The following is an 18922-nucleotide window of genomic DNA, read 5'->3' as shown; positions in this document are numbered from 1 at the left end:
ATCTTCTTTAATGAATATTCACTCCATTCATTAAAAATTTCCACTCCCTTGTCTCTTCAGCGACAATCCTTGGTCCTTGGTCTTTAAAGATATCGTTCACAAAGTCTTTCTTGTTTGTGAAATTTTTTTTGCATGAAAGACTTTTTGTTGGCAGGAAAAGTCTTTGGTCTTTCACAAAAAAATCTTCTAATGGATAGGCCCCTTAACAGAAGGTGCAGAGCACCAATTCAAAGCATAGCAATAGCATTCCAACAAAATCAGAATAACATAAAAAACCATTCTGCATAAAAAATAACAATCAGACCAGAATATAACATAATAGAATAGAGCAGAAAAGAAACTGAGACAAAGAAGGGGAGGAAGGGGGAAGAGAAAGGGACCACCTGAGATAATCTCCAAAGAACTAGTTGAACAATAAAGCGAATTAAGAAACCCCACTAATGGGATCTGGTCTAAAGAGCTACAGTAAAAAGGTTAGACAATGTCTAGATAGACACCAGGGGCCAAATGTAATAGGGTGAGAGTTTAGAAAAGTGAGAGTTTCTGACACTTTTTAAACTTTGCCAATGTAATAAAGTCCAAAAACAAAGTAACAGAGTGAACTTGCATGTTTTTTTAGACTTAAAAAACTCTCACGATTTAAAATCTCATTCAGATGTTTTCCCATTTTGAAGATAAAACTCAACCATTGTGAGAGCTTACTGCTAAACTCTCACATTTTCTAAACTCTCACCCTATTACATTTGGCCCCAGATGTTAGACAGTCAATAGGTTGACAGGGACAAAAGGTCAACAGAGCCAAAAGGTCGACACACTAAATGTCGACATGTAATAAGGTCGACGGGTACACATGGTCAACAGGGTCAAAATGTCAACACAAAAAAATGGTCGACACATGATTTTATTTTTGCTTTGTTAGGGTTAGGTTTAGGGACTTACCGGAGTGTTACGGTTAGGCCAGGGTTGTCTTAACAGCAGTGTGGGCCCTGGGCAAAGCAATGCACTGGGGACCCTACCCACCCATTCACGGGAAGAAAATGTAAATGGTCAATAAAATTAAACCATCCTGCATTTCCATCAGACCTCCCACACATGCAGAGAGACTCTGACTGGTTTGAAGCCGGCGGATGAAGTGAAACTGGGACTGAGGTGAGTACTCATCACCGGGGGGGGGTGATGGGGTGGGGGAGGTTAGATCAGAATACAGTGCACCAGCGGCCGGCTTATAATAATATCACAAATTTACCAACTGGCCACGGCTGCAGGGTGGTGGTTAGCGGGCCCCTACAAGCTTCGGGCCCTTGGGCAACTGCCCAACAAGCCCAATGGAAGAGATGGCCCTGGGTTAGGCACTTACCCCAACGGTTAGGGTTAGGCACCAGGGGGGAGGGTTAGGGTTAGGCACTTACCGGAGGGTTAGGGTCAGGCACAAGAAGGGATGGTTAGGGTCAGGCACCTACCCCGACATTTAGGGTTAGGCACCAGGATGGAGGTTTAGGGTTAGGTACCAAGGGGAGGGTTAGGGTGAAGATTAGGGTTAGAAAAAAAACATGTGTTAACCATTTTTGTGTTGACCATATTCATGTTGACCTTTTGACCCGTCAACCATTTGTACATGTCAACTTTCTTACATGTCGACCTTTATTGTATCGAACTTATGTCCCTGTCGACCTTTTGTCCCTGTCGACCTACTGACTAGCTAACATCTGGTGTCTATCTAGACATTGTCTACCTTTTTACTATAGATCTTTCAATCCACATCCCCACTAATGTGGCCTGAATAGAAGGGAGATTATTTAAATAGGAACCAGGGTCCCCAGATATTACTGAACTCTCTAAATTTAGAAGCTCCCAACATCACAAGATTGTCCATAGATAAAGAGAATTCCAGTCTGGAGAACCATTCCGCTATGGTTGGAGGAGTCGGAGACCTCCAGTGGACTAGCATTAAAACATTGGCTGCACTATTGAGATGTTTCAAAATTGATTTTTTTTTATAGGATGACACTGGACCATCAATCTTATTAAGGAGCCAGAAAGTAGGTTCTGAGCTTAGGTCCTGGCCTACAATCTCTTTAGATAAAGAGATCACCGAGTTCCAGAAGGGACGCAAAGCAGCACATTCCCACCAGATATGGAAAGAGGAACTGACAGCTGAGGCGCATCTGCAGCATGTAGCGGAAACCCCAAGGAACATTTTAGCAAGCACCGAGGGGCATCTGTATCAACGGGCAAGAACCTTAAACTGATTCTCCACTATCGAAAAGCTAACCAAACAAGACATTGTGGTCTGAAAGATCTTGTCCCAATCTTTAGGTTTTAACTTTATACCCAAATCCTTTTCCCAGTCAGCCATAAAGCACCGCAATGTGGAAAAAGTGTCCTCTATGAGAAGTTTATAGCCAGAGGAGAGAAAATGTTGAGGACGAGACTTGGACTGACTCATCGATTCAAAAGAAGTCGGGATTCTGCTAGCAGCCTCACGTATCGGGTTACTAGACACAAAATGTCAGATAGGGAGATATCTCCAAATTTTGGTGGCTGATAGATCCCAAGTCTCTCAAATCTGGTTAAAGGAGTGTATGCCAGTGGAGACCAGCTGGCCAACCCACACCACCCCAACCTTAATCCAAAGCCGGAAAGAGGAGGGAGAAATTGGGGTTCTGGAAAAGTGGAGTTATAGGAGAAAGTAAAGGATATCCAAAGGAACAGTGTCGGACCTATCGTGGGATGGGTAACAGAGGGAAGGGTCAATAACCATGCGGACAGTCCAAGTTAATAACCATGGGGACAGTCCAAGAGTCTGTGATTCTCAAGCATCATCTACTATCTGTCCGACTCCGGTCGGGTCCATTCTAAGACTCTACTGAGAGCCACCGCCTCGTAATAAGTAAAAAGGTGGGGTAACTGAAACTTCCCTAAATGGCTGCGTTGAAAGAGCACGTCATGTCTAAAGCGGAGTCATCATCCTCTCCAAATGGTGAATGTTCAGAAACAGCTCCTAGGGATGCATATCAGGAGGGTCTGAAGCAAGTAAAGTATTCTGGGAAATATATTCATTTTAATTATACTTGCCCTACCCAGCCACGAGAATGTGCCCCGGCACCAGTCTCGAAGTCTAATCTTTGCCAGGAGAGATAGAAAATGATCTAAATATAACCGTGATAGATCACGGTTCAGCAAAATCCCAAAATATTTAAGTCTTGAGAGATACCAGGAAAAGGGTTAAGGAGGCCTTCAGACCTTTGACTACTGTGGGAGGAACCATATGGTTAACCGCTATGGATTTAGAATAATTTATTTTGAGATTAGTGAGAAAACCAAATTACCGAAATTCAGAAACGAGGTTGGGTATTGAAATGGAGGGGTTGGTCAGGATGGCCAGGAGGTCATCTGCAAATAACGCCAGCTTATATTCAAGACCGTTTACAGACAGCCCAGATTTGTCGTGGTTCAATCTGATCGCCCTAGCCAACGCCTCCATATACAAAACAAAAATAAGCAGGGATAGGGGGCAACCCTGTCTAGTACAATTGGTAATCTAATCCGGATCAGAAATGGCACCGTTGATCTTAATTTGTGCCGTAGGTATAGTATATAATGCCAGAATCCTTTGTAAGGGGCTAGGACCCAGCCCCATGTATGTTGATTTCTCTATATTTTAACTGTGTCTATATTTTGACCCTGTCTACATTTTGACTGTTAACATTATGATCATGTCGATCTTATGTCCATGTCAACCTTTTGACCATGTTGCCATTATGACAGTCAACATTTTGGTTTTGACCTTTTGATTGTCTGAATTTTTACTACAGCCCTATTTTCTTCATGGAATCAAAATTGATTTATTCAGGAATTCTTACCACTAAAATACTCTGTAATGTAACATATTAAATGCCTGGATATTTTTCTTATTTAATTACAAATAAAAACAGTCAAAAAGTATAAAAAAATAATAATTTATTATGTATGTATTAACCTGATTTTATCACTGGCTAGAAGCACCTTTAGCTGCAATTACAGTTGTAAGACTATTTGGGGTTATCCTCTCTCTACCAGCTTTATACATTTGGACAATGCAATTTTCACCTATTTTTGCTGTATTGCTCGAGTTTAATCTGCTTGGATGGAGCCCTGCTTTGGTAAATTTTCAAATCATTCCATGAAGTCTTGATGAGATTGAGGTCTTGCTTAAACTGGGCCACTCCAGGATATTGTTTTTATTCTGATTCAGGATATTGTTTTTAGTGTGATTTCACATTCGATTTTCATTCGATTTTGCATTTGGAGATTTACTAAAGGCAAAATTGAATGTCAAATCGAACATAAAACCGAATTTCACTCAATTCCCACTCACAATCGAACATCGGAAAAACATAGATACTTTTACATAGACCAACACACAAATCCCTTATTTATTAATATTTGATTTGAAATCAAACACAAAATCGCACTGCAAATCGAACTTCAAATCCCCAAAGGAATAGACCTGCTTCATGCTTTCGATTTTAGCCTGAGCAGGTCGGATTGACACAGGTGCATGCATACATCAGTGAGATGCATGCATGTATCTTAGTGTAAAATGCTTGTAAAGTGTGAATTAATAAAAAAAAAATGACGTGGAGTCCCCCCATAAAAGCACAACTAGCTCCGGACTTTTCATAGCTAGTCCTGGTTGTGTAGGTACAGGAGAAAAATTGCGTAGGGTTCCCTTGTACTTAGCCCAACCAGTACCAGGCTCTGATCTGATCCTGGTTCTGGAATTACAGGGGGAAAAAACTTAGGGTTCCCCTGTAATTTCCACAATCAGCACTGGATCCATTCCGGGAAGGGGGGGGGGGGGTAAGGTCACAGCCGGGGAAACCCTTTCACTGGGTTCCCAAGCCGAAACATTACTCCTGACTGCTAGTCAGCCCAGGCTGGGGATCCTAGGGAAGTTGGGGACCCCCCCAATAAAGGGATCACCCTCCCCAGGGCACCCCAGGCCTAGGCTGATAGCCCGGGGCTATCCCCAGCACCCGTGGGCAGTGGGTGCCGGGTTGATAGTGTCAAAGTGTAGTGTAAAAAGAGAAGTGCAAACATTGTCTTTACAAGTAGAACTGCAGGTCCCAGCAAGCCTCCCCCGCATGCTGGTACTTGGAGAACCACTATTACCAGCATGCAGGGCATTAAGGGCCAGCTGGTACCTGTAGTTCACCTGTAAAGAAATGTTAAAAATATAGACAATGCACACACACCATGACAGTATAGGTTTAATACACACATACACACTCACACATACATACTCACCTACATTACCTGGACTGGTCCACCTCTCCCTATAGGCATCCTTGGTTTTCGCAAAATAAAAAAACTAAAAATACTGACCCACGAACTAGGTATCATCCTTGAAGGATGATACCTCCCGAATGACTGGCTCAGACGCGGCTTTTCCCTTTGTAGTGCCGTGTTTGAGCGTTCATTGGGTGAGAGAGGTCAGCCCCCGCCTCTCTCAGCTAATGAAAGGCACCCACCATTGAAGTCAATGGTGAGAGCCGCAGGGTTACTAAAGGTTAGCCTGTGGTTCAAGAACATGCAATATCGAACATCAAATCACTGTTCAAAATCGAACCAAATCGAATTCGATTTAGAAAAGGCTTCTAAAATCGAATTTTAATAAATGGTGGATTTGATAAGGGATCTGTACATTCGATTTGAGATGAGCTAAATCTAACATCAAATCGAATGTAAAATCAAACTTTGATAAATATACCCCTTATATAACTCTCCTTATATCTATCCCAAATAGAGTTTTTAAAATTTTACTTTTTAAAATGTTCTTTGAGCTTCATGATACTATTGTTTGGAGATGTGCTAACAAAAAGGGTAACATCTCACATACAAGTGTATTTATTTTTATATAAATTGAAACACTTTAATTGTAGGGTTGAGGTCGACTCCAATCACTTGCATGACCTCTGAAGACAACTGATTGCTGCAAGGTTTATTTAGATGTATCATAGGAATGTGAATACTTATGCAATCAATGTAATTTGTATGCAATCAACCATTGTCAGCTTTTATTTGTAGTTAAAAGAAGGCTTAATTAAACTACAGAATATTTTGTGTTGATCAGTGGTAAGAATTTCCAAACCAATCCATTTTGCTTATGATATAGGACAATAAAATATAAAAAATGCTAAAAAGGGGGTCATTATTTTATATATATATATATATATATATATATATATATATATATATATAGCTGCTACATTACTACTAATAGACATATTATATGGACATTACTAAACATTGTACTTCGCCTGAAGCAGCAGAAAAACAAGAGGGGTACAGTGTTCTTCCCAGATCATTTTGCCAGCCGGGTGGAATTAACAACCATTTGGGTGTCCAGCAGTGGAGTTTGGCTGGACACTGATATAATTATTAAAATGATTCCTGCAGATATTGCCCACTTGCTGGCTGGCTGGACACAGATATGATTGTATCCATCATTGCATGCTGAGACACAGGACCTCATTAAGAGTCGGTCGAAGCGGCCGCACAGTCGTACGCCACCGATGTTCGCTATACTGCGCATGCGTAAAGTTCGCAATGCGCGTGCGCAATCTAGCCGCTACGATCAGAAATTTCTCTCTCCTTGAACACAGCCAGGTCGGTAGTTTGAGTGACAGATGGAGGCGTTTGTGGGTGGTAACAGGGGAAGGTGCTTGAAAACGGGGGAGTGGAGATCCGAACGCAGGCGTGCCTCATTATGCGAACGGCGTTTTATGGGAGTGCATACGGATTATGGGAGTGCATAATTAACAAAGTAGCGTCATGGCACATGATCGTAGAGGTTAAGAGAGGGTATGGTCAACCTTAAGCTCTACGACCAGTGCCGATGGTTCCCGATGGTCTCGATTAATCCTTATATGCCCGGAGATGACGTGCAAAGCGTACGAGAAGGGGGCGTATTTTTTTGTCTTCCGACCGCTTCCTCTGCTTGGTCGCCCAACTAACGATCCGAACTTAGGAACGCAACTTGCGAGGGAATCATTTGAATATCCGGCTCCTTTTTCCGTATGACCGTGCGACCGCTTCGACCGACTCTGAAAGAGGTCCACAGTGCTATATGCTGAGACACAGGGCCTAATTCAGACCCGCTCGCGAGCGCTGAGCCGGCTCCGTCGTGCGCATGCGCGAGACCCGAATAACAAGCCGTCGTTATGGGTCTCGCACCAAAGGGGGCGTGCTGTCGATGGTGATTGACAGCACGCCCCCTTTGGTGGGCTTGCCGGGGGCATGGCTGCCCAGACGGAAGCGTTCCCATGGGAACGCCTACCGTCTGGGGCCGGCCCCACTGACATCACTAGTGATGTAAGTGGGAGTGCTTTGGCACTCCAGGGCTTGCGGCAGCGAGACCCTACAGCAAGGGTCTCGTCGCAAGCCATCATTTTGGCCGCTCGCTATAGCTGTGGGTGGTCACCCACAGCTATGCGAGCAGCCAGGAGGCCGCTCCAAAAAGGAGGATTGACGGCCCTGATTCAGAGCGAGCGCTCACTCCCATAGTGCCGAGGAGCGGACGCCGGGGTATGGACGGCAGCAGCACTGGAGCGGGGATAAAGGTAAGTGTTTTTTTTGTGTGTGTGTTTGTGTGCTTGTGTGCGCGCGGGGGGGAGCAACTACAGGGGGCTCACTACTGGGGGCAACTACAGGGGGCTCACTACTGGGGGCAACTACAGGGGGCTCACTACAGGGGGCAACTACTGGGGGCAACCACAGTAGGCTCACTACAGGGGGCAACTACTGGGGGCTCACTACTGGGTGCAACTACAGGGGGCTCAATACTGAGGGCAACTACTGGGCACAACTACAGGGGGCACTACTAAAATGGGCACAACTACAGGGGGCACTACTAGAAGGGGCACAACTACAGGGGGCACTACTTGAAGGGGCACAACTACAAGGGGCACTGCATATGGGCACAACTAAAGGGGGCACTACTTTAATGGGCACAATTACAGGGGGCCCTGCATAATGGGCACTACTACAGGGGGCATTGCATAAGGGGCACTATTACAGGAGGCATTGCATAAGGGGCACTAGTATAGGGGGCATTGCATTTTGGGGCATGAATACAGGGGACACTGTATAAGGGGCACTAACTTGATACACACAGTTTACAGGTTATAAACTATGGGCCTGATTCAGACCCACTCGCGAGCGGCTGTCCGCTCGCAAGTGGGTCGATGTTATGCACTGAGCATGCGCACGACGGAGGGAGCTCCATCGTGCGCATGCGCCAGACGCGACGAGCGAAGGAAAGTCCTTCGCTCGTTGTGTCCGATCAAAGGGGGCGTGCTGTCAATGTTGTTTGACAGCACGCCCCCTTTGGTGGGCGTGCCGTGGGCGTGCCTCCCTGACGGGGGCGTTCCCATGGGAACGCCTCCCGTCAGAAGCCGGCCCACTGACATCACTAGTGATGTCAGTGGGAGTGATTTTGGCTCTGATAGAGCCAAAATCACTCCGGAGCTTGCGGTTGAAAACCTCAACCGCAGGCTCCGGCTCGCAAATTCGATGGTCGCGATGGTCTCGACCATCGCGGCCATCACAAAGCACGCTCGTATAGCCAGTGGGTGGTGACCCACAGCTATACGAGCATCCAGGAGGACGCTCCATGAAAATGGAGCCCGGCCCTCATTCAGAGCGTGCGCTCTGCTCAGAGCGTACGGCTCTGAATGAGGGCCTATGTTCCCAATAATCTGGTTCTACAAGGACATTAAAACTGTGCAACCTGTCTTGAGCTGAGGTGACAGACTGGCAGGAGCAGAGATGAGGGTTAGTGAAGTAGATCTGTCAGAGTGGGATGTAATGGGCATTACTGTTTGGCATAATGTGTATTTAGCATTACTGTGTGCACAATGTGCTATTAGGGGCATTACTGTGTGGCATAATGTGTAAGGGGCATTACTGTCTGTCATAATGTGTTGTTTGGCATTACTGTGTGGCATAATGTGTTGTATGTGGCATTACAGCGTGGCATAATGTGAAATAGGAGCATTACAGCATGGCATAAATTTGTTTTAAGGACTTTAGTGTATGTCATTATGTGTTATACGTGGCATTATTGTGTGGCATGTGTAAGGGGCATTGCTGTGTGGCACAATGTGTTGTAAGGGGCATTCCGGTGTGACATAATGTGTTGTAAGGGGCATTCCGGTGTGGCACACTGTGTTATAAGTGGCATTACTTAGTGTGTCATAATGTGTAAGGCACGTTGCTGTATCATGTAACCACACACCTTAAACATCGTCTTTGGGTGTGTTTGATCTTTGGGCGGGGGGCACCTGAAACTTTTTTGGCATGGGGGAGCAAAATTTATAGTTACACCACTGCCTGTGTGATATATAAGTGAACACATTTTGGATTTGTTAAAAAGAAAAATTAAAACAATAAAAGCAAACTGAATTGCTGCAGGTTTCCTCGAATCTTTTGGTCAAATGTCGACAAGTGAAATGTTGACATTGTCAGTATGTCGACATTTGGGTGGGAGGGTTAGGCTGCGGGGGGAGGTTAGGGTTAGGCTGCGCAGAAGGTGGGGAGGTTAGGCATAGGCACTAAAGTTAGGGTTACGGATATAAGAAAAACTCAACCAAACGCCGGGGGATCAGAGGTCAGACCCAGAAGTCACAGTCACATGACTCTGAAATACGGCGCTGGAGCTGCTGCAGCCCCTGGGACAGGGAGCAGGTAAGTCACCTTTGGGCCACTATAGATGACATGTCAATATTCTAATATGTCGACATTTCATCACTGTCTACACGATGAATGTCGACATGATCAACTTTGACACTATGACCATGTCAACATTCTCATGTCCATATAATGAATGTCGACATAACATACCCAATTCTTACTCCTTTTCTATAAGCAGCAAGCAAATAAAAACCCTGCATTAAAAAAACCACTGCATCAGAGGGAAAATGTACTACATACAAATGTGGACACAGCTGATGATATGGTCAGTTTTTAAAAAAATGGTCTATACTTCCTGCAGTTGTTTTCACTGACGTTAGTGGAGAGACCTTTTTTTTTTTTTTACACCCATGTTGGTTTAACATTGCTAAGGGAATATTGGAGTGATAAGAATAACTGCAAAGGCAAAAAAGGTTTAATTACTTTCGGCTCTTCTTTGTCTAGACCATAAGTGATTAAACATTTTCTGCCTTTGCTTTTATTCTTATCACCCCAATCTTTCCTTAACAATGGTAAACTGTGATGGGTAAAAAAAAGTCTCCACCAATTTCAGTCAAAACAACTGCAGGAACTACAGGCCATTTTTTTATGTACTGTATCAGCTGTAACCAAATATAGATTTTTGTATGTCCTACAATTTAGGTAAGCGATTGATCAGCTGCTTTTTAAATATCCCTTTTGCAGAGAACCAGAGCTGCCCATTAAGTAAATGTGAGGTTTTAACTCTATAAGCATTCATTTTTTTTTTTGCATAGCATGTCTACATCCTGGCTGTTTAATGGATCACTGCTGAGGTGGAAACCATCTTACCTGCGGGAAACAGTCGGGAAGCCGATGGATGGAATGCTGACCGCCAGTTTCCCGACTGTGCAATCCCGGCAAGGGTTAAATGACAGGCATCGAAATCCCGACGTCTGTCATTTTCCCTACAACGGGAGACCGACACCCGGCTTACCGATCGAAGGTAAGCCGGGCGACGGGTGCGGACAGCCGCGCCGGGGGGAGGGTTAGGTTTAGGGTTCCCAGGGGGGAATTAGGGGTAGGCACCCCCCCCCGGAGGTTAGGATTAGGCTAGGGCAGGGAGGGTCAGGGTTAGGCACCCCTGGGGGGAACTTAGGGTTAGGCACCCCCCCGGGGGACTTAGGTTTAGATGGCGGGGAAAGGGGGGGTTAGGTTTAGGGTTCCCGGGGGGACTTAGGGGTAGGCACCCCCCCGGGAGTTTAGGTGTAGGCTAGGGGAAGGAAGGGTTAGAGTTAGGCACCCCCGGGGGAGGTTAGGGTTAGGCACCCCCCAGGGGACTTAGGTTTAGGTGATGGGGAAAGGGGGGGTTAGGTTTAGGCACTTAGAGGGGGGATTAGGGTTAGGCACTTGGGGGGGAGGTTAGGGTTAGGCACCCCTAAGAGAGGGTTAGGGGGTAAATTTAGGTTAGGAAATACTTACCTAGGACGATCAGGAGTTTCATCCTTGTCGTGCTGCCGCTATCGGGATTTGAACCGCCAACCATGCGGCTATAAATCATACTGAATTTATAGCCGTATAAATCATACTGAATCCCTTACCTGCATTATAATAGATGGCGACTCAGCACTGGGCTCTGGGACATCCAAAATGATAGAGAAAGCAGGGGAGAGGGAGATGAAAGTAGCTGGGATTAGAATCAGGAGAGCTTTTGACACTGCTGATGTGCTCCTCATTGTATGTAGCATGTATTTCTCAATCTCCAGACCATTCAAAACAGAGATTTAAGTTGCAGAGACACAGGCTGATTTGGTCTGCTGTACTGGCAAAAAGACATGCGCGACTGAAGGGCATATTTATTAATTATCAGGTTCTAAGCCCGATAATTACATTTTCATGTCACTGTGATATAAAATTGCAAGAATCTTTTTAAAAAAAACAGCCACAGGGACAGGGTCGCCGAGCCTGTCCCTGCGGTGTGCACGAAGAGAAATGTTTACTAATGCGATCACATCCCTTCTTCTTCGGGACCCCACTGTGCAACTGCTGACCATTCATGTGCAGGTGGTAAGTAGCCTATAGGCTATGATGGCTAATGGCGTTAGTTGTTTTGTACTCTGGAGCTTGGTAAATTCCACAATAAAGCAGCACCCATAGAAACCTTTGCTACTTTTACAATAGAAAATGGGAGACTGCAGCAGATCTCTCCGACATCTGCTGCAGTCCCCCGTACATACATTTGGGGAAATCTAAATTTTTGTGGATCCTCCCCGAAAATGGGATATCCTGCAAATATTAATTGATAAATAGGCCCCTAGGTCTAAAGGAATCCATGGTGTCAAGTCACAGTGGACACCTAAAGACTACACATACTAAGGCATGCTGTCATCAACAGAAACCATTTCTCATGCATGTATTGGTGTACAGATAACAGCAATTTGGGGCCAATTAGGACTAGAACTACTTATCTGGTGAGGCCCTAATCACTTCTGATCTACAGGGTCACTACCATTACTTTCTTGTCACATAGTGTTTCAAGATTTACATATGTTTGTAAGAGTTTTAGATGTCTATTTTTAGACATGTATTATTTTATACAACTCCTGAGACTTGTTTATAGCAAAACAAAACAAAAAAAAGAATGTTGACATTTACAGTTGGTAGATGAGGACTCCAGGTATGACTGTTTGACTTCATGTTTGACTTTTATACAAAATACTGTAGCTGGAAATCAAATTCACAAATTTACTAAGCAGCATATTTAATGTTCATTTTGATTCAATGTTGATACTGATTGATTTCTGGCATATGCGATTTTCAGTCATATTGTCCCATTTGCAATTACCTCTACAGCCAAATCAAAGTATTAATCTGCTGTCAGTTGGCAGCAGATTAAAAGCACCACACAGATCAATATGCTCTTTGCAGGCGTTTGTGTACTATACTGAAAAAAATTGTGTCGTGTCTCCCCCCCATGGGTTGCCCCTGCCATAATGTAAAACCAGCCCCAAACTGGTCAGCACAGGGTTGGAAATCGTCGGAAAATGGGGCCCCCTCTCCCGAGGATCAACAAGCATTGGGCTTTCAGCAAGTCTGCACTGCCCTGCCGTATAAACCGTCCACTGATTGGCTGAAAGTGTACGACTCTCAGCCAATCGGTATTTCAGGGTGTCCCAAGTGAGAACTGTCATATCGCAGTTAGCGCTGCACATAGTGTACAGTATGTCAGTTCTGGTGGGGGTCACTGCATTTTTATTTATTTTAACAAGACCCTGGACTACTACATAGACAATGGGACCGAGCACATCCAAGGAGTAGGTAAGTATGAAGTGTGTGTTTGATAAGGGTTAAAACAATCAGTGTGTGTAAGTCCTGTCATTTTTGTAATATTTTCTTTACAGTGGGGTCCCCCCTTACAAGCATTCCAGGGCTCTTCCAAGCAGCCTTGGTGGTGGGTGCGCGGGATAATTGTTTAAAAGATCGATTTAATATTGTTCTTTACAGTGAAAATACAGGTTCCAGCAAGCCTGCTCTGCATGCTGGCACTTGGAGAACCACAAGTGTCAGCATGCCTGGACATTAAGGGGCCGTTGTTACCTATCGTTCCACTGTAAAGAAAATATTACAAAAATGACAGGACATACACAAACTGAGTCTTGTAACACACTTACACCCACGCTTCATACTTAACTACTCCTTGGATGTGCTCTGTCCCCTTGAATACGGAGTAGTCTAGGGTCTTGGTAAAACAAAAAATCTCAGTGACCCAAGCCAGAATGGACATGCTGAACACTATGAACAGCTCTAACCACAATATGACAGTTCTCACTGCGATACACAATGTTGAAGCACTGATTGGCTAAGAGTTGGACAGTCTCAGCCAATCAGCCAATGGTTTCTATGGCAGGGCAGGCTTGCTGAAAACCCAGGGCTGGTTGATCCTCCGGAAGGGAGACCACATTTGTCTGAGGATTTCCAGCCCTGGGCTGACCAGTTTGAGGCTGGTTTTACATTATGGCAGGAGAACCCCACACTGTGTGTCTCTTGGCTATAGTGTAAGCCTCCTGGCTGGTTCAGCCTCGTGCTGGTTACTGAAAAAATTTGGAGATCCCACAATGATTTTCCAGTACCAGACTGGACTCTGAGGTCTGGGGCTGGTTATGCTTTTTAGGGGGGACCACACACATTTGTTTTTAAGATTAACCCTTTATTTACAGAGTAACACAGCAAAGTCTGCACAGATCAGATCATACTCACAGGCAGGTCTATTGATTTTGTGCATTGTGCTTTGATTTGGGTGCAGTTTTGATCAGTTTGACAAACACAATGCTTAGTAAAGCTATGATCTGTATTTGTGCCCATGTAAGGGATACAATATTTGGTCCGATGGTGTATTGCCGTGTATTGAAGTGTTAAGTTGTGTTTCACCTGCGATTTGCAGTGGATTTGGCTTTAGTAAATCTCCGATTTGCAAAATCACAGGGGTTAAACACCAACCAAAGCAATTCCACCTGCAACATCCAGATGCATGCAACATTAATCTATGTAAAAGAAAACTTGTATTGATAATGTTTTGCTTTAAGGTTTCCACTAAAATAAGCCATTAATACAAACTGAAATACACAAGAAAACTTAATCTACTTCTGACAAACAGTGATACAGGGCTCTATTTACTACAATCCGCATATTGAATGCAGATTGTAGTGTGATATTACCAAGTGAATTTGCATTGCGAATTCAGGCAATATCACAGGGCTTTACTACAAATCCCTTGCAGGGACAGAGCTTGCGATAAAGCTCTGTCCCTGCAAATCCCCTTCGGAGCCATATCACGGTATTTTCGGAAAAAATAGCGTGATTAAGTGCCCTCGCATGCGCCGACCGATCGCCGCTGCTACCCCCCCTGCGCTAAGCCCCGCCCCCCGGTGCTAAGCCCCACCCCCACGATCACGGACCCCCCGCGACCCCCCCTCCCTTAATAGCACTTACCTGCATGCTCCGGGCCTCCGGTGATGTTCTCCATTCCTCCGGTCAGGTGATCTCCCATACTGCACTGGGGCCCGATCACCTGATGACCGGGCAGCAGTGCACTATGGGAGACCAGCTGACCGGAGGGGAGTCATCACCGGAGGCCCGATCACCGGTCCCTGGAGTCAGGTAAGTACATTTTTTTTTTTACTATTTTTTTCTTCTTTTCTTTACAGTAATCAGCTTGCGGTCTGTTTAGACCATAACAGCTGATTACTGGGACCGGCTCTGCTCTCCCCGTTAGAGCAGGGCAGGAGGCCGGTAACCAGGGGAGACCCTGGATAACGCCACCTCCAGGTGGCGTTATTATCACAGGGCTTCCCCCGGCATTTTTTCACAGTTTATTTTTAGTAACTCTGGTCAGATCACATTTCCCATTACAGTTATGGGAAATGCGATCTGCTTTACTAAAAATAAGTGATACTTAGGGGTTGGAGTTGAATTTTACGAATTCTACTCCAATTGCCCTGTAATAACTATAGGTGATACTAAAATAATGTGAAAAGGGTGTGAAAACACCCTTATTCACATTATTTTAGTAAAAATAATGTTGATAAATAGAGCCCACAGTGTGGTGCCAAGGATAATAATTACCCATCCTTCTCATCACAGGGAACTGCATACTTAACTAAGCTTTATCTAAATAGGACTTCAGAAAACACAAGGTTAACATATTCTGGAAAGCACACAAAAACCAACCAGGTAAGGAAAATACAGCATTTCACATTAATCCCACCAAAGCATAAGACTGAAACAAATGTCTGCCACTACCAAAAGAGCCACAACAACATATGCCGTATGTCAGTCAAATATAGGCTCAATACCTTCTAAAAAAAACCTCTGACACTACCAGTTTTAAAGGGATCACAGTTATGCTTTATGGCAATGAAGACTTTGGAGCAACTGCCACATTCCAGCTACTCTTTGCCCGCTTTAAGGGAACTAGCAATTCACACAAATCCCTACCATGCTCCATGCATTAATAATGATGTTTCTTCAACTTTACATAAGTGATTTTGGTGGAAAATGAAGGTGCCTATATTCAATTAAATGAAACAAAACAAAAAACATAACATTTCTATCAAGTCCCATACATATTAAACTCACCTGCATACGGTTCAATGATACCCAGCATTTATCAGGAAAATCTTGCAACATGGGCACCAAAAACTGCAAGCAGCCATCCCAATGACACAGCAGTAACATCATACCAATAAGATTTACAATGCGTACCACAGCGCTTGCCAGGTCATATGTCATGTGAAAAATCTGCAGGAGAAAATATCACATATAATAACATGTGGTCATATTAATGTATGAGTGACTTTGGCAGCAAGCAGATGAGAAACACCAACAATTAGAGCAATAAAATAGTTGTGATGCTTTGTGGTGAATATGTGGACACAGATATGGAAAGTATGAAAATAAACAATGCTGTAATTGTGACAATAGCAGTTTTTTTAAATAAACAGAAATAACCATGTATTGCATTCTCAATAAATTACAGCTTTTGTTTTAAAAACAGCACAATTGCATCATTCTAGGTGAAAGTCACCAAAGCTGATTTCCAGGCCACATATTACTGTGTAATCAAACAACACTGTAGAGATGCATAACCCTACCTCCTCCCACTGGTGAATATAACGGATGAGTCTGGAAAGTCTTAGGAGTCGCAGCAAACTGAGTACTTTAGTGAAGCGGACAATTCTTAAGGCCCTTGCGGTCTTATAAACTTCTGAGTCAATACGTGTTTCTACAATAAGAAAAATGTAGTCCACAGGAATAGAGGATACAAAGTCGACGAGGAACCAGCTCTTTAGATAACGAATCTTGATACGTTGTGGCTCCAGGATAATTTCTGTATTGTCTTCCACTACAATGCCAGTGCGGAAGTTCAGTACCAGATCCACAAGAAAAAAGGTGTCAGACACAACATTAAAGACAATCCAAGCCGGGGTGTTCTCCTCCTTAAAGAAAGTGATGCCCACTGGAATAATAATAAGATTCCCCACCATCAGTAGTAACATCGTCAGGTCCCAGTAAAACCTGTAAATTAAATACTGTACTGTAAATGTTTATACATTTTGAAGTTAACCTTTTGTATTATAATATTACACATTGTTAAACATCTGTTATAAATAATATTGTAACGTGTCAAAAACATTCATCTTTTTACACACCTAATTCATATTTCCAAATAAAATGTCATGGGACATGGGAGCTGTGGTGCAGAGGAGACAGAGGGCCTGATTCAGAGATGTATGTTCTTCCGATGATGAACGCACATCTCCTATGGTTAGGGGGTCTGCGCCTGTGCACGACTAATTCTGTGCACGTGCAGAACTGGTCCTGCGATTATGCTCGCAGTCCCCCCCAAGCCACAGCATGAGTGACATGCTGCAGCTTTTGGGGGGCGGAGCGCGGGAGTGGCTGATCACAGTTCCCAGAAACAAGGGCGTGTTGCCCCCATTTTCTGTGAGGAACGAGAACAGAGTGTGCGTCGGCGGACGTAGATTCCTGCCTCTGAAGTGACCAGCACCCGGTCAGGCTGCGGGAAGCTTCAGCTTCTGTAGCCTGACCAAAGGTGATAGTGCTCGCAAATGCAGCAAGGAAGTATCTTTGCATTAAGATGGACGGAATTGCAATGCTGCTTGTGTGCCGCTTTGCAATTCCGTAAATCTTTGAATCAGGCCCAGAAGGTCCTCTGTGTTCCTTTGCTGGGGTGTCCTTCACTTTTAGTTTTTCTAGAATACAAAACAAAAGCTGGGAGATGGAAGTGAAGGTTTGGAGTTAGGATGAAAGATTGAGAGCAATGACAAATTAATCACTGTGGGACAAGGGCAACACTGCAGAGCTACCAGTAAGGAGCTTGTGCATGAAATGTGGCCATCAATACTAATATTTATTTTGTCTATTTAGCACCATATTTTATATTACAGTTATGTGTAGTTTCTAATGCATGATTTTGTAGCTGTGTGAATGATGTACACATGTCCACATACACCTATCCTCAAATTGTGCCAAACAGCCCTGTTTGGAGCACCACTGGTTTTGGGACCCAACAAGTGTCCCATCAGAGACTTTTACACAAAAAATGTGTCTTATTCGTATCACAAATGCGACAAAAATGCAATGCACCGGTACCCTGAATCAGCGCTGTATCAGGACGGCAGTGTGCCCTGTGCTGCACTGCCGCCCCTCGCACTCCCCCCCGCTCTCCCCTTCCCCTGAGCGCTTACCTTTTTTCACCAGGGGGTGGGTGGAGGGTGGGGATCCTCTTCGGCATCACTCTGCGAGCACCAAACAACACTGCAGGAGGTCTCTCTACAGACCTCCAGAGCCGGACAGTTAGCGGCCGGTGATCTGGGAGGCTTCCGCCCTGTGCGGAGGCATCGGCCGCACCACTCCCCCTACGGCCCTGCCCTGAATACTGACGCTTCATGTAACTTCTGTGTGTGACTCACTCGCTAATCAGGGTAAAAAAATCTGATATGAGTGGCACATGCCATGCCTCGCGCCATGCATTGTTATGCTTAATCTGCAACTTTATATCTATTCCTTTGCAGCAAAAATACTAATCTTAACTACGTGGGACACTATAAGCAAATGAATATGCAGCTATAATGCGAATAAGATGCAAAGTAAGATACAAAATTCAGGAAAAAGTATGAAAATATGGGAATCGCTACAAATGGCATCATGCCCATGTGTATAAGGACACAAAAATAATTCTTGTTCAAATTGGAAAAAAAAAAAACCAAATGCTGTGTCTTAAACAATCATACAATAAAATTAGAGGACAAATCACAATAAAGTGCCAAAAGGTGAGGCTGGAGAATACAATTCTCAATAAATATAGAAAAAATCATATGACAGGTCCTCTCCAAGATACATCCAGACAAAAAAGTAACAAATGTTGGGTTGAATGACACTGCTTTGAGGGTTACACATGATTAAAAAAATTTAATTGTTCTTCAAAGTCAATGGAAAGGTTAGCTTTGGAAGATCCGTGTGTTATTCATGGTTATTGTTTTGTGTGTGGTCATTTACAGTCACACAATATGGATAATTGTCATAAAGTTCAAAATGTGGTCATCCTTATGATGATTTCATTGCTCAGAAATCAAATTCAGGTGTGTGGGCAAAAGCAAAGAAGAGACTTGGGGCCTGATTCAGAGTCGATCGCTATTTGCGAGCGCAC

At 44.2% G+C, this 18922-nt stretch overlaps 1 protein-coding gene across 1 annotated transcript in view; it reads right to left on the bottom strand.

The window, feature by feature from the left end:
* Positions 1 to 18922, bottom strand: part of HCN4 (hyperpolarization activated cyclic nucleotide gated potassium channel 4) — a 202495-nt gene that overhangs the window by 64322 nt on the left and 119251 nt on the right. Inside the window, exons 2-3 of the mRNA XM_088446221.1 lie at positions 16344 to 16767; positions 15829 to 15990 (exon numbers count right to left, since the gene is read on the bottom strand). Of these exons, the coding sequence (XP_088302347.1) occupies positions 15829 to 15990; positions 16344 to 16767 (586 nt within the window). The remainder of the gene's footprint in view (positions 1 to 15828; positions 15991 to 16343; positions 16768 to 18922) is intronic.

This window comes from Taudactylus pleione, unplaced genomic scaffold (genome assembly GCF_031769625.1).
Source record: "Taudactylus pleione unplaced genomic scaffold, aTauple2 ptg000019l, whole genome shotgun sequence".
NCBI lineage: Eukaryota > Metazoa > Chordata > Amphibia > Anura > Myobatrachidae > Taudactylus > Taudactylus pleione.
This window is presented reverse-complemented; position numbering and strand designations above follow the sequence as displayed.